Source organism: Poecilia latipinna, unplaced genomic scaffold, assembly GCF_001443285.1.
Source record: "Poecilia latipinna isolate Pla-1442-1.1 unplaced genomic scaffold, P_latipinna-1.0 Scaffold14, whole genome shotgun sequence".
Lineage (NCBI taxonomy): Eukaryota > Metazoa > Chordata > Actinopteri > Cyprinodontiformes > Poeciliidae > Poecilia > Poecilia latipinna.
In genome coordinates, this window is record NW_015112630.1 from 477,889 (window position 1) to 492,410 (window position 14,522).

General features: G+C 39.8%; 1 protein-coding gene across 3 annotated transcripts in view; it reads left to right on the forward strand.

The window, feature by feature from the left end:
* Positions 1-14,522, forward strand: part of dock11 (dedicator of cytokinesis 11) — an 88,894-nt gene that overhangs the window by 57,489 nt on the left and 16,883 nt on the right. For all 3 annotated transcript variants that reach the window (XM_015032003.1, XM_015032012.1, XM_015032007.1), the window contains 10 exons: positions 832-952; positions 1,026-1,092; positions 1,307-1,354; positions 2,621-2,766; positions 5,893-6,008; positions 6,088-6,225; positions 9,702-9,884; positions 10,065-10,178; positions 12,016-12,231; positions 13,883-13,940. In XM_015032003.1, coding sequence (XP_014887489.1) covers positions 832-952; positions 1,026-1,092; positions 1,307-1,354; positions 2,621-2,766; positions 5,893-6,008; positions 6,088-6,225; positions 9,702-9,884; positions 10,065-10,178; positions 12,016-12,231; positions 13,883-13,940 — 1,207 coding nt within the window. The remainder of the gene's footprint in view (positions 1-831; positions 953-1,025; positions 1,093-1,306; positions 1,355-2,620; positions 2,767-5,892; positions 6,009-6,087; positions 6,226-9,701; positions 9,885-10,064; positions 10,179-12,015; positions 12,232-13,882; positions 13,941-14,522) is intronic.

The following is a 14,522-nucleotide window of genomic DNA, read 5'->3' on the forward strand; positions in this document are numbered from 1 at the left end:
ATGTATGCATATCACCAGATATGCATCCTGATTCACAATCCAGTATTGTCAGCCTGGCGGGCCACCAGACTTTACTTGCGCCCCCACCAGGCTAAGCATTGTTTGTTTATTTTAAATATGTTTTTTTTTTTTACACCAGTAGGAGTGACAGTAAGCTCCTACTAGCTTTTTCCATTTGACAGTTTAGATAAATCATTCATGCAGACAAAGTTACAACAAGAAAAATCAACAGAAATGAATGTAACCATGGCGCTTTCAGCTGAACACTTTTCTTTTGAGTAAAGATAGTCAGTGCGAATCCCTGGTTGCTTACCAGGGCTAAAAGGTTTTCCCTCTCTGGGACTTAACCCAAACAAGCCCCAAACAGGGAACTTGTTTGGTTTCCTGTGTGTTTATAGACAGACACAGGTTCAACAACAAAAACATCCACACACAAAAAAAATGCTTGACTCAATGCAGCTGGTAAAATGTGGATGTTTTTTTGTCATTAGCTGCTAGTTTTCGAATATTTTTTCATCTTGCTTCTGTTAGCGTTTGATAACAGATTTGTTGACCTGGTGAGGGTGCCAGTACGTTGGTGGAAATCCGGTAAAAACGGGCTCCGGAGCTCGCCCAGTCGGAATCCAACAGAAGTGATCTGACTGCTGTGATGACAGCAGAGTCCCTCCGGTGTGTCTGAAGCCGGAGGAATGCAGGCAGCAGCACCGAGCGCGCTTTATGGTTTACATTCCAACACAGAAAAAACTGTTTTTATGAATGTCATCTGACCACGCCATAGCTGCGAGAGGTGCTGATTTGCCGCGGTGACCGTGCTCCTGTGTGTGCTTTCAGCTGCAGCGCCGCGGCTCCACCATGAGCAGCAGCGCAGGGCCGCCCGCCGGCAGGCTGGGGCTCTATGAGATCAAGGGTCTCCTGTTCTCCTTCCTGCACATCGTGAAGACCTTATCAGAAGGTCAGTCACTGACCGACACACACCATTCAGAATACACCTCAGTGTCGCCTCATGAACTCACGCTGTCTTCCAGAGACTCTGATGGCCTACTGGAGCAAAATCAGCCCTCAGGACATCATGAATTTCCTCAGCTTGCTGGAGTGAGTAGAACGTGAAAGTAGAACCAACTCGCTCCATGTTGGCCTGTTTACACCCGCTGAGCTTGTAGTGAAACTAGGAACCTGTCCCATCACGCCTAATCTTTGTTCACGTTGTTTTCTCTGCCACCAGCAGGGAAAAACTTGTTCTCTGTTATGCAATGAAATAACAGTGAATTTAAGAGGTTATCTCCATGTTTTTTCTCCCCCCCTCCAGGACTTGTATTATCCAGTTTCGATACATTGGAAAGAGAAGCATTGGCAGGTAAGCCGACAGCACCTTAACTTAAGTATAGCTTGGGCATATCAGCTGTCATCTGTCAACATGTCATCTGATCCCAGGGTTTGTACTACAGTCCAATTTTTCAACAGATTACGTCTTAACTGAGTTTACAAAAAAAAGTTTGACTTTACTTGGCAGGTAAAACATGAGCTTCCACATTGGCTTTCCCTCTGGGATCTTTTCTGTGTGGATTTGACATTTTCTCTCCACTCATATGTCCTTCTTTGTTCATCTCGGATCCAGCAGGTTGACTTCACAGCAGAGACATTCAGGATCATTGAATGCTGAGCTGAATGTAGCTATGTTTTAATTACAAATGTGAAGAATTTTGTTGATATTCTGCTAATGTCGAAAAGCCCCACAAATCCTCAGTTGAGGTGTTTCCATTAAATAAGAAAGGCATTTAAAATCACACGTGAATAAGTTTGTTAATGCAATAAGTCATTAAAAACATAAAGACATGCTGCGCCATCATCCTCCAACTACTTCCTGTCTTTTTCTTCTTCGTGGTTTGTGCAGGTGGCAAAATATGGTTGTTGATCACAACTCATGTGATGCAAAAAAAAAACTGTTTCCGTTGCAGTTTTGCCAAATAAACACATTTTTGATATTGCAAAAAAAAAAAAACAAACAAACAAAAAAAAACACCTCATCGGAAAACTTTTTTTAAAGCACTTTTTTTCCGAAATTTCCACATTTTCATTAGAATTTATTTTTGAAATGTCAAAAATAAATTTGACATTTCAAATTTGAAATTGCATCTAATTGTGCAATTGTCAAATATATTTTTGACGAAACAAAATGATTTTGAAGAATAAATAAATCAATTTTGACAAACTCCACTTCTATAGTGTTAAAATAAAAGCCTGGAACACATGGAAGGATTCTCTTTGGATGCTCCGACTTCCCCATAGTCCAAAAACATTTGGTTCATTGGTCTCTCTAGATGTCAATGTCTAGATGTTACATCTATACAATTTGACATTTTTGACAAGTGAAAACAGATTAGTTGTATTTATTTATTTTTACAAAAACTGTGGTCAGTTACTAAGAATACACAAAATAAATTAAGTGATTGTATGATATATACCAGAGAGAATGTGTTAAAAAAAAAAAAAAATAAAAAAAAAGCTGGACTCAAATGCCCTTTTTCAGCTCTGTTCTGATCTGTCCTTCCACTGGTGAAAAAAAAAAGTTCTGATCACATCTGCATATTAACCAAAAAATCCTTCCTGCCTTCCGGTCCAGGAGCCAGGACGTATGCGTGTCGAAGCTCTTCTCCTCAGACAGGAAGTCTCAGACAATGCCGGCCATGCGCTACAACCGCGCTAGCCTGATGCAGACCAAGAATCACCAGTTCAGCACCATGGAAACCTCCCTCACCCTCAACATAGGTAACCTTCTCCTCCGGTTTGCAGTATGCTAAACACCGTCTCTATGACGTTTACCCTCTCAAACGTTTCTTGGGAAGGAACTGACACTGTTTAGTAAAGTGGAAACAGATATGCAAAAGTATTGGGTTGTATTCATGTTACTGTGGAAACAAATCAGGTTCTCTCAGTGCGCTTGGTGCCTTTCTGAAAGGGTTTTGTGAGGACATGAAGAGGAAATTGTAGAGCCAGCGATCTGTAATCTATAGTGGATTTTACAGCCAACCTAAACCGAACAGTTGAAAAATGCTGCCTTGTAGTAATGGTTGGGTTCATATTTTAAATGGATTGGAAAATTTTTTTCAAAATCTCACATTTATAAAATGATCAGGCTCTGATTTGTTCTTTTTGTAGGTTTTAGTTAATATTTTTTTAGTTGAGACGTTGCATGTTTGGACAGTTCTCTGCTGCATCTGGAAGAATTAAAAGAGGATCGGCAAAAACAAACGAACTGGATCGGCAGTGTTTGCCAACAACTGATGTTGCTGTGGAATATCGTCTCTGCTGCCGTGACATGCTGTTAGCTGGTAGCATGTCACGGCAGTCCAGTGGCATGCTAGCAGTCTTCAGTTGGAGAAAAAAATAATAAAGGGAATACATGGCAAAGAAATATACATCAAATAATAAAAAGAACTCACCATCATTATTACCTGGGTTTGAAATCATAAAATGTTTAAACGACAGTGTGGAAGTACTTATCCTGCATGCTAATTTAGAAATGCTAACCATATAATTTATTTTATTTTACTGCCAGCAAACAGATGTGACTACATCTGTGGCAAGCTAACAAACTGCTGGCACCAGCAAGACGGCAGCTATGAAAACATGGTTTCTGCTTCACCGATACGCGGTAATTGATGAGATTAGGTGGCTTATCTGACAGTCTGTGTTGTTCTTCCTTGAGGCCTTCTAAAGAAACACAAATAGCATGAGTGGGTCCCAGACTGGCCTTAAACAAGCAAAGGTACACCAAAAAGTAACGGTGTTGGAACCAGTTCAGGATGGTGACTGCAGACGTGACCAACATGCAGACGAATGCAACCATGCGTGATCCGCTATGTCATTTACCTGCAAGCTGAGGATCTCTATGAAAGAAGATAAATGCCAGACGGATTGGCTGTAAAGCTCTGAATGTTGTTGTAAATGTAAACACAGGTTGGCTCCGTTGCAGACACACGCTCGTCCTCTTGCCTAACTTGTTTGTGTCAAGATTCGAATCAGCAACATAGGTTCCAGAGTAATGTGTTGCTGTTTTGTTTGTTTGTTTTTTTTTTGCATATGTTCAGGATATGAAGAAAGCTGCCACTAGTGATGGATGACGTGCCTGAATGTCTGATGCCTCCGTAGGCCTCAGGGCTAGACCCTATGTAACATGACAAATACATTTTTATACGGTTTGGCCTTTAATCCACACTCAGTTTAATATCACTAAAAATTAGTAGTTATAAAAGTAACTTGAGAAATTTGGGTTTTGTGTTTGAAAACAGAGACCTAGGGTCGCGTGCATTACAGTCTGTGACAAATAATGCAGCGATCTATCGGCATACTTGCTTTGACAGGATTCCCATTCAACATCGTTTTGTGGTCTAACCTATATAACTAGAACTGTTGACACAAATGAAGCTCCTGGCGTCATGTTTAACAAGAAGTCGTGATTGTTTTGAAGCAGTGTGATTGGCTGACAGGTGTTAACTTTGTGCTACACTGTCCTCTATTGGTGTGTAGCATGTTTAAAACTACTCTGTATGTGCAGCCTCATGTGGACTCAATCGTTTCTGAAACCAATCCCCTGTGTTCGGTGTTATCTTTTTAAACAGATTTTCATTTTTATAAAAACGTGCCTCAGAAATACCCTCCACACCAAAGAAAACAAATATGTCACAGGTCCATTTATTATCTGTTAATTGTGTGTTAGAGAAATAAATAACATCACAATTCAATAATATCTCAGATATCCTAAATGGAATTTAAACGTTGTCCTAAATCTCATCCAAGTATCTTCAAAGAGTCATGAGGTTCCAGAGTAATGAGTGATGGTGCAGGAAGGATCTCCAGTAGCAGTCAGTCTTGTTGCAAATCTGAAGATGTCCATGAAACGCTGTCAGCTCAACATCTGGGCAGCAAAGGTCATATTTCATAGTAACATGTATTCGATGACATCATCACTACTAATCCACCTCATTTGCTTTTGCCTCTTCTCTTCAAATCTCCGCCTGAAACATTAAGAGTCTGGTCTGTCACGATGGATGGTTTCAACTTCCTCCTTCTCTTTGCGGTTTGGGGTCATAGTTCAGGTATCAGTTGATCTTTTGACATGCTAATCAGGTGCTCCCAGTTGTAAAAGCAACATCTTACAGTGATGCACCATATCAACTGTCTGAAAGTTAAAAAAAAAAAAAAAAGTCTGAGCAAAAATCCTCCCAGCTGCACAGCATCCAAAACCAGCGCGAGTTCTTGTCCAAACATGCAAACCAAGAGAAAAATGATGTCAGTTGCAAAAAAGTGGATAAATATTTGGTTAAACGACTTTAATTTTGTCCACACCCATTTTGTGCCCAATAAAGCCTCTTTGTTCGGGCCTTCAGTGCCACTGGAAGTGGAACATGCCTACAGCATGATGCAGCCGCCGCCATGTTTGACAGATGGTACAGTGTTTCAAGCTTTCTGCTCATTATGGCCGGAAAGCCTTAATAAGAAGTTTTGGTCTAGTTTCCATTTCAGTTTCTAGTGCAAACATCTTAGACAAAACTAACTTACAAGTAACTTATGGGAAGGAGCTTGTGTTAAGGCCTTAATATTCCACTGACAGATTATTTCACTTATAACATGGGAAAATGTCATGTTTTAGGAGAAATGATCAGTCAGTGTAACTAGTACTTTTTCATTAATATGGAGGAATTAGTATCGTAAAAATACTTGGTAAGATTTATTGGGTTTTTTTTGTAGTGTTGGTTCATCACTTGTCAATCATCAAATTAGAGAAGAGGAGACAACATGGAAAACCTCTCTTTTTTTGGACACATTGTGAATCTGCAACGCCAACTGAATATGTTTTTGTAATAAACAACTCCTCTGTGTCTGTGTTTGAAGGGGCGGGGCCGTCGGAGGCAGAGATCCACCATCAGGCTCTGCTGGAGGGCAACATCTCCACTGAGGTGTCCCTGAGTGTCCTGGACGTCCTCTCTCTCTTCTCCCAGTGTTTTAAGGTCAGCACACACACCCTCACACGCCACACCTGCAGATGGACACCATGGTGACGACGAGGCTGACCCGTGCTCGTTGCAGACCCAGCTGCTGGACAGTGACGGTCACAACCCCCTGATGAGGAAAGTGTTTGACGTCTACCTGACCTTCCTGAAGGTGGGCCAGTCGGAAGCTGCTATCAGACACGTGTTCGCCGCGCTCCGAGGTTTCATCAACAAGGTGCACGCACGCACGCACGCACGCACACATGTTTGTCTGGCTATCTTTGTGGGGACGTTCCATTGACTTCCATTCATTTCTACAGCCTAAACCTTACCTTTACCCTTTTCCTAACCCTAACCATCACATACCTAACCCTAACCCTAACCAAAACTCATTTCATACCTTAGCCCTAAATCTGACCCCTGACCCAAAAACAGGGTTTTTGGGTCAGGGGACCAGGCTCCGGTCCCCACAAGGAGCAATTGGTCCCCACAACGTAGTATATCTCAGGAAAATCGTCCCCACAAGGTATTACAAACAAACGCACACACACACACACACACACACACACACACACACACACACAGAGGTGACTAGTTGTCTCGGTTTGGACACAGCAGGTGTTTGAGGTTTTATGATTCACATTTATTTATTTATTTTCACATCCTGAACGAGAAGCTCTTCTCTGTTCTTGTTCAACATGTTTATCCCAGTTTACACTCCATCTTAGATTTCCCACTCTTGTATACAATGTTTTTTATTTCTTATTTACATTTTTAACTCAATTCGGGAAGCCCAGACAAGTGAAGTGAGCGCACACACTTCCCAAAAGACGACTTCCAAGTAGCATCCTGTGATATCAGTTTCTGCACTTTGTCGCTCTAACAGAGTGCGAAACACTGAGGAGCTTCTTCGTCTCATCCTTATGCTAAGCAGCTGCAGTGAGACTTGATCTGCTGAACTCAAATGTTCTCTTAGATTAATGCTGCGTTCCATTTCTTCTCTGAACTGGGAAATTGATCTGTAACTCGGCATGACACAATACGGAAATTTTACTGGACGACAAATTCTTCCAATAGTTATTGCAATAAACAATAATATTGTTGTGGAACCATTTTCAAGAAATGTATTGTTAATGGAAGTTCGATCTCTGGAAGACAAATTTTAAATTTGTGGAGAACATTTAACACTGAAGATGTATCATATACCCAAAATAAAACACTCAAAGTCAATAAATAAAACATAAATAAAATTTAAAAAAACACACAACCAAAACCATAAATAAAATGGATCATGAAGTCTCTATCAAATTGGCCTTCAAAAAATATTGATGATCAGAATGGTCATCAATATTTTTTGAATATTCAGAAATCAGAATGATCAAGCTGATTTTAATTTATCATGCGATTAATTGATTAATTGCATATTGCGCCAGGTTAACGTCTGCAATTTGCAATATTGTGAAGGCTAATACTCTTTCTCATCACACTAAACACGACAGGCCGACTTTGCATTTCAACATGGCTGCTCCTCACATTTACAGTTGCAAGCTGTGGTGGATACACATGTGAGAATGTTAGGGTTAGGGTTAACATCTGCAACTCTAAATTGAACAAATCAAAAGTTGTGTTTACTTACGGAAAGTAAAGCTTAAATAGCTGTTTGTAAGACGTACTGCAGGCAATGTCTCTGGCTGTCGTCATGTTGAAATTCCCACTTTTTAACTAGATGGCTGCTTATTCAGGTTGCTGAGTTTCTCAGGTAACTGAATTCCAGTTACCCAGAACTCTGGGAAGTGAGCAACTGCTTCCCAGATACCTGAAAGCAGTTACCCAAGTTGGATCAGAGGGCTGAAGAAGGGAGGTTTGTTTTTGTGCTTCATGTCAGTTTGGATAAAGATCCAACAACAGCAGCTCCACCAATCAAACAGAAGGTTGAGTCCTTTGATCTTTCATCGTCAGGCTTCTCCTCCACCCCCCCATCAACAGTCATTCTGCAGTCTAATATAATTATACCTATAATGATGGCTGAACAGTTGATCGATGGGACGGTGTGTTCAGAGTGACGTTCCACTAAAATCATTTTGGGTGTTACTCAAAAACTTCAAATTTGCAAATTTGCATACAGGACCTTTTACAGCTTCCTGTCAGCAATGGAAATCTTTTCTTTTAAACAATAAATAATTAACCTAAAGCTAAATCAGTATGCCAACATGATATTTGGTGAAAACTAAAGCAATGACTTAAATTCAAATGATTTCTTTCCTGTGCCTTTTGGTTGCTTTTCTGCTGAAATGTCTCTGTGCCTGGCTTAAGTTTTGGTGAAACTTAAACCAGGCAATGTTCAAAGCTTGGAGATCTGTGGTATTTGTGGCGGTTAGAGATCACAGCCATCCAGAAATACTACAAAAACAGAACTACATATTTTAATAATTCAAACACCAAATATGGCTTAATATACATTAATACACATAGTGATAACCGTCTTAGCAGAAGCTAACAACGACAGTCTTCCTTATTTCCACTCTTGGGAGTACACCCAATCAGCGCGAAGGGAAATAAATGGCTCTCCTGGATTGGCTGCTTTGCAAACACCAACCAGTAGTGTTTCAAGTAGCATTGAGTCTAGGTGTTTCAGCTTCCTGTTCTGTGTTTTCTTTCAAATATTATAGATATGGTCTATAAAAAAATCTGTGCAAACAGGTGAACTTTCCACTAATATTTTTCTGAGTTGCGTTACACAGAAAAATCCGCTAACATGCAGGAACTGCACAGCAGCAGCACATTGCTCAGAGAGATCACAAAAAACAAGGAGTGACTACTTCAGGAGGGTATCCATTCTCTCTCTAAAATATGAAACAGAAATTATCTTTAAGAGTTGACCGTCAACTACTCTTTGTACCGTTCCCAATAAACCGACCAGTGATTTAAAGCAGTTGGATTTAACTAGAGCAACTCTGAAAAGTGGTCAGCAGATAAATCATAGAGTTCCTCCTTTTCATGGAGCGTCTCAAAACTGTAAACTACAACTTCGATTTGGTCTGTCGAGACGGCAGCATTTTGGTTTCAGATTTGGATCAGATAAATTATTAGGCCATGTGAAGCATAACTGCAGATTATCTGGTCGTTTCTGTTGGATTCCAGAAACCCTATCAAGGAATCTCTATCCCTTGTTTTTCACTTTTAGTCGATGCTTCTTCACTTTTAACGTTGAGTTAACATCAGCTGTGTTATAGTACTTCGGAAAATCTGATTTCTCCTTCAGTCTTTCTCAGTTCTAGAAAAATATTTAATTAAACATATTAATGTTGACAAAGGTGTGAATCCTTTGTACTGTTTGCTCTGTACCAGTGTTTTTATGAGTTCCTTTTAATGCCGTTCCCTGCTTTGGCATGTTTAATGTCTGACATGGAGAACTCTGTACACACTCTGTAATCACAAGGGAATTCTTAGTGGCATCTTTTTTATTTGTTTGCAAAGCAAAGTTAGAATCAGAACATTACTCATGATGTTTTCTCCTTCAGAGAAGCGCGTCCACAGCGTTTCATCCTTCCTGTGCATCGTGCCTCAGACTTATGCTTTCTAATTTCCTCTGCTGTTTCCTGCTCACTTCCCTTCGTGCCGTTCCTAACTTTATGTCCTAATCTCAGTGGCTGTCTTGGATCTGCTTTTAATCCACTGACTAACACACTGCCCCCTCCGTCGCCCCCACAGTTCCCGTCTGTGCTGTTTAAGGGCCGTGTGACGCTGTGTGAGGACCTGTGCTGCGAGGTGCTCAAATGCTGTGTCTCCAAGCTGGCCGTCCTGCGGGCCGAGGCGTCGGCACTGCTCTACCTGCTCATGAGAAACAACTACGAGTTCACCAAGAGGAAGACCTTCCTGCGCACGCACCTGCAGGTAGGGCGTCAGGTCCACCCGATGGGTCCAGTCACGTGCTTCTCTGAGAGATGAGTTAAATACAAACATTCACAACTCTCACTTCACTTTTTCCCTATTTAAAGCATTTAAACTGTTTTTTTCTTCTTCTTTTTTGTGTCCCGTGTTTTTTTGTTGTTTTTTCTTTCTTACCCTCCGCAGATCATCATCGCAGTGAGCCAGCTGATCTCTGACGTGGCACTGACAGGCAGTTCCCGTTTCCAGGAGTCGCTTTCCATCATCAACAACTTTGCAAACAGCGACAAGGCTATGAAGGTAGACGAGATGCTCCCTAAAATTGTCCCATAAAAGCAGGATTCTGCTCAAAGACACCTTTGTGGTCCAAGTCTGGTTGTTCTTTAATTTCAGATTTGATCAAACTGAAATCCGGAGTAGAACCAGTTTGTTTGTAGTTGTTGGTTTGTTTACTCTAAAACCTGAGCAGGTTCAGTTATGGGCCTAGAAGTCATATTAATATAGCTTTCATGATTTAACTGGTCCCTTTTTCAGGGTGGAGTGTTTATATGAAGTACATATGTAACTATTTTTAAATGTAAGAATTTGGTTTGAACATATTGTTGTCAGGGTGGTGGATGTATCATGCTGTGGGCCTGATAGGCTGACAGTGGTTCTAGTGCTGAGTTCATTTGTTCCCTAATTAGCACAAGGTCAAATATATACATACACCCTCATCAACATTTGGATAAATGTTCTTCACACATTTTTTGGAGTCATCATGAACTCCATATATCTAGGTAGAAATATGCATCTATGACTTTTGTTAGCAGAATTGTTAAGCTCTATTAAACTAGCGTCCTCTAGGGGTAGTCGGAAACCATTTCTGTGTGGAATTATTGTTGTTAGTGGTGGGCACCGCTAAGTACAAATTTAGTTGTGCTGCTAACACTATAGCACTAATCAGAAGCGTTAGTTCCACTAATGCTAAAGCGCTTCACCAACATAGTATTGAATATATACTGAAACAATGTCCAACTGTCTGGCTGCTGATTGGAGGGGAAGTTGAGGGATTTGAGGGTAGTTTCCCTTCTTCATTATGTTGCCTACTTTGTACAACGCTTTCAGTATCTCAACAGCTAAAACCAGAAGTTTACATACACCCAATAGAAAGACACACACACACACACACACCTTTTTTTTGTTTTTGTCTCACAGTCTGAAGTTAAATTAGACCAAACTGGTCATATTTTAGGTCAGGTTGAATGACCAATAATATGACCAATAATATTTTTATTTGCTACATGCCACAGTAATAAGGGAGAAAATATCAGATTTATTTCTTATTGTCTAGAAAAAAATCTGAATTTACAAATTTGGTCTAATTTGACTTCAGACAATGAGGAGAAGAAAAAGGGTTTATGTGTCTTCAGTGTGATTCTGACACCTCTGTGCTTCATAGTTGGTTTAGTCTAAGGTTTGCTCAATTTTAGTTTAAAGAAGTTAATTTCTAACTGTTCAATACAGTTGGTGTCCAACTGTAGCCAATCAGGAGCCTTGTTGGGTTAAAGCAGGTTTTAAATCTGCGTACCCATTTCAAATGTGCCTAAAACTTTGTCAATATTCCACCTACAGTCGACAAAACACAATTTCACAACTGCTGTGTTTCAATGTAATTAATTAATTTAAAATAACATGAATAAGTTTATTCACACGATAAGCCATTAAAAAAACATGATCCTCCAACTACTTCCTGTCTTCGTCTTCTTCATGGTTTGCCAATGTCAAATTTATTTATGTAGCACTTTAAAATCCGGTTTAAAACTGCACCAAAGTGCAAAGAAAAAGAGAAATATTACAAGGGAAAAAAATCCAAATATAATGTTAAAATAATATAAGTAATAATAATTAGTGGCAACATCCAGCTGTTTCTCATGTGACTTGTGAAAAAATTATTTCCGTTCTAATTTCGATACGGCCAAAAGCACACATCATCATTATTCGAAATTGAGCAAATTTATTTTCAAAATGTGAAACTGAGCAATTATATGGTCAGTCAAAACACAGCTGATATTTCTTATCACTGTGTTAAATTAGTCTGTTGACACATTTCCTGACATGAGTTAATGAAGTTGTGTGTTTGCTGCGTGCCCCGCAGTCCACAGCGTTCCCCGGTGAGGTGAAGGGTCTGACCATGCGGATCCGGACGGTTCTGATGGCCACGGCCCAGATGAGAGAGCACGAGAAAGACCCCGAGATGCTCCTGGACCTCCAGTACAGCCTGGCGCTGTCCTATGCCAGCACACCAGAGCTGCGCCGGACCTGGCTGGACAGCATGGCCAGAGCGCACCTGAAGAACGGAGACCTGTCTGAGGTATCTGAAAGGAAACACGGGCAGCAGGTTCATTCTGGGCTCTCGCTACAAACGTATTTATGTCTTTTTTACACCCTGCGAAGGCTATGTGCTCTAACCAGTCATTGCTGTCTTGGCTAATTGATTTAATGTGCTCTAAAATTCTTTTAATATTTTCACTTTCTTTGTCACACAACAACAATTTGAACAACAGAGAGAGAGAGAGAGAGAGAGTTTTATATTTAAGAGGTTGAGCCCTTTTCTCAGATACACGCCCTGCGCAAATATCTGCACAGCACTCAGGATCCACCCCCTGCTGTCCTTTAATGTGTACGAGCTGCTGATTGAAGTGTTGGACAGTAAAACCATAAACTGATGATTGATTTGAGACTCCTACTGAAGACACTAATTAAGGAAGGCAATAATTAAGGGAGAGTAGTTGGAATTAAAAAGGACAAAATAAGAATGGCCATTACGGACAGTCAGTAAGACTTTCATTGGCTGTTTGGACATGTTGTTTCCATCTAAGAGACCATATGAAACAAGTGGAGCATGAAGAGGATCTTAAAGGAGTTTTATTAACAACTGCAAACATCATTCAACACTCAGTGTGTCTACGGCTATCTCAAAACTATTTTAATTGTTTTATGAACCACTGGAGAAGTATATCCTTCTGCACACTTAAATTGTTTAACCTCACTCTGATATTAATACCAGCCAATCAGAGCCTCGGGCCCACAGCATCACGTGCCCTCCACCATGTTTACCAGTTGCAATGAGGAGCTTTTCTTCATGTCCATCCAAGACAGAATTCTGCTTTTTTTTGTGGCCCTAATCCTCTTCTGTAGGTCCCATTTAAAGTCCAAGCTGAATTTACAAAAAAGAAAGTTTTTTATAAATTATATATTTTTTCCTACACTGGTAAAAAAAAAAGAAGTAAATATATAAAACAACACATAGTCAAAAGTGATATTTTGACTTCTTAAGTCAGCTTGACCCTTTAGGAACTCCTAATTAATAACACGTTTTCTGTGGTATAAATATTATGAAATACAGAGGATTACATAGTCAGCCACCACCCAGAACAGATAGCGTGATAAGGGAGGTAAAAATATCTTCGAACAAAGAGGAGGCGTGGTTGTTCAGATAGATTACACTGCTGCATTTAAAGATTCAAAATTGTCATTTTTAATACAAAACCAGAAATTTTAACATATTTGTTTTCGGTCTTATATTGTTCTTGTATCTTAGATTTTTTTTTTTTTTTTACATGTTTAGTTTTTTTCATTTGAACACTTTTTGAAAATAAGTTCCTTTCTTCTGGTTTTAGGTTAAAAAAAAAGAATATATATGAGAGTGTGTATATATATATATATAAAACCGAAAACAACTTTGAAAACAAAATGTGTGTGTTTACAGTCAGATCTGACTGCATTGCGTGTTTGTGTGTTGAAAATGATTTTCCAGCTGACGATGCATCAACTAGCTCTGTCATTGTGACATTGTGATGGCAGGATGAGGTATGCCGTAGTGTTAGATTCCATTCCAGTTTGTCTTGGCCTCAGTTGTAAGTTAGTTTTATGTTCCTTTATGCTTGTTTCTGTTTCCCGTTCTGCTCTGAGACAAACTGAACCCATCCAGTTGGTTTGTTTGTGCCTCTCTCTCTTCGCAGGCTGCCATGTGCTACGTTCATGTGGCCGCGCTGGTTGCTGAATATCTGTACAGAAAAAGTAAGTCTGAACACAAAAACAAGCCTTTGTTTTTATCCCCACCTGAGGACTAATAATAACTCTGCTGGGTTAAAGCGTCATGTTTGACAGTGATTGGCTGCTTAAGATTCCTGAGAACTAAAACTAACAAACCAACAAAAACTAAAACTGAGTTAACATTTTCGTTAACTGAAACAAATGAAAATGGTAATTAATAGGGAAAAAAACTAAAACTAACTGGATCTATTCCATGCATTTATAAAACTAAAACATGCTGAAATTATAGATATGATGTCTTTCATTTTCATGTTTATGAATCTATTTATTAGCCTTTTGAACTGAGGTGAAATTGATTTGCGCCCCCTTCCCAGTCCTCACAAGAGGTTTACATCAGCTGTCGGCAAATTACGGCACGCCTGGCTTACACGAGTCTGCGAAATGGCGACAGCAGAGGTTGAGACAAAACACCAGTCAGTTGGTTGTTCAACAATAATTTAATACATTTTTTTGAAAATGGTACCTTTGGTTGAGTATCCCTGATTTTTTAAATTCTGCGCTTAAAAATGAACTCAGGTAATCTGAGGTTACCTGAGTATAATCTTA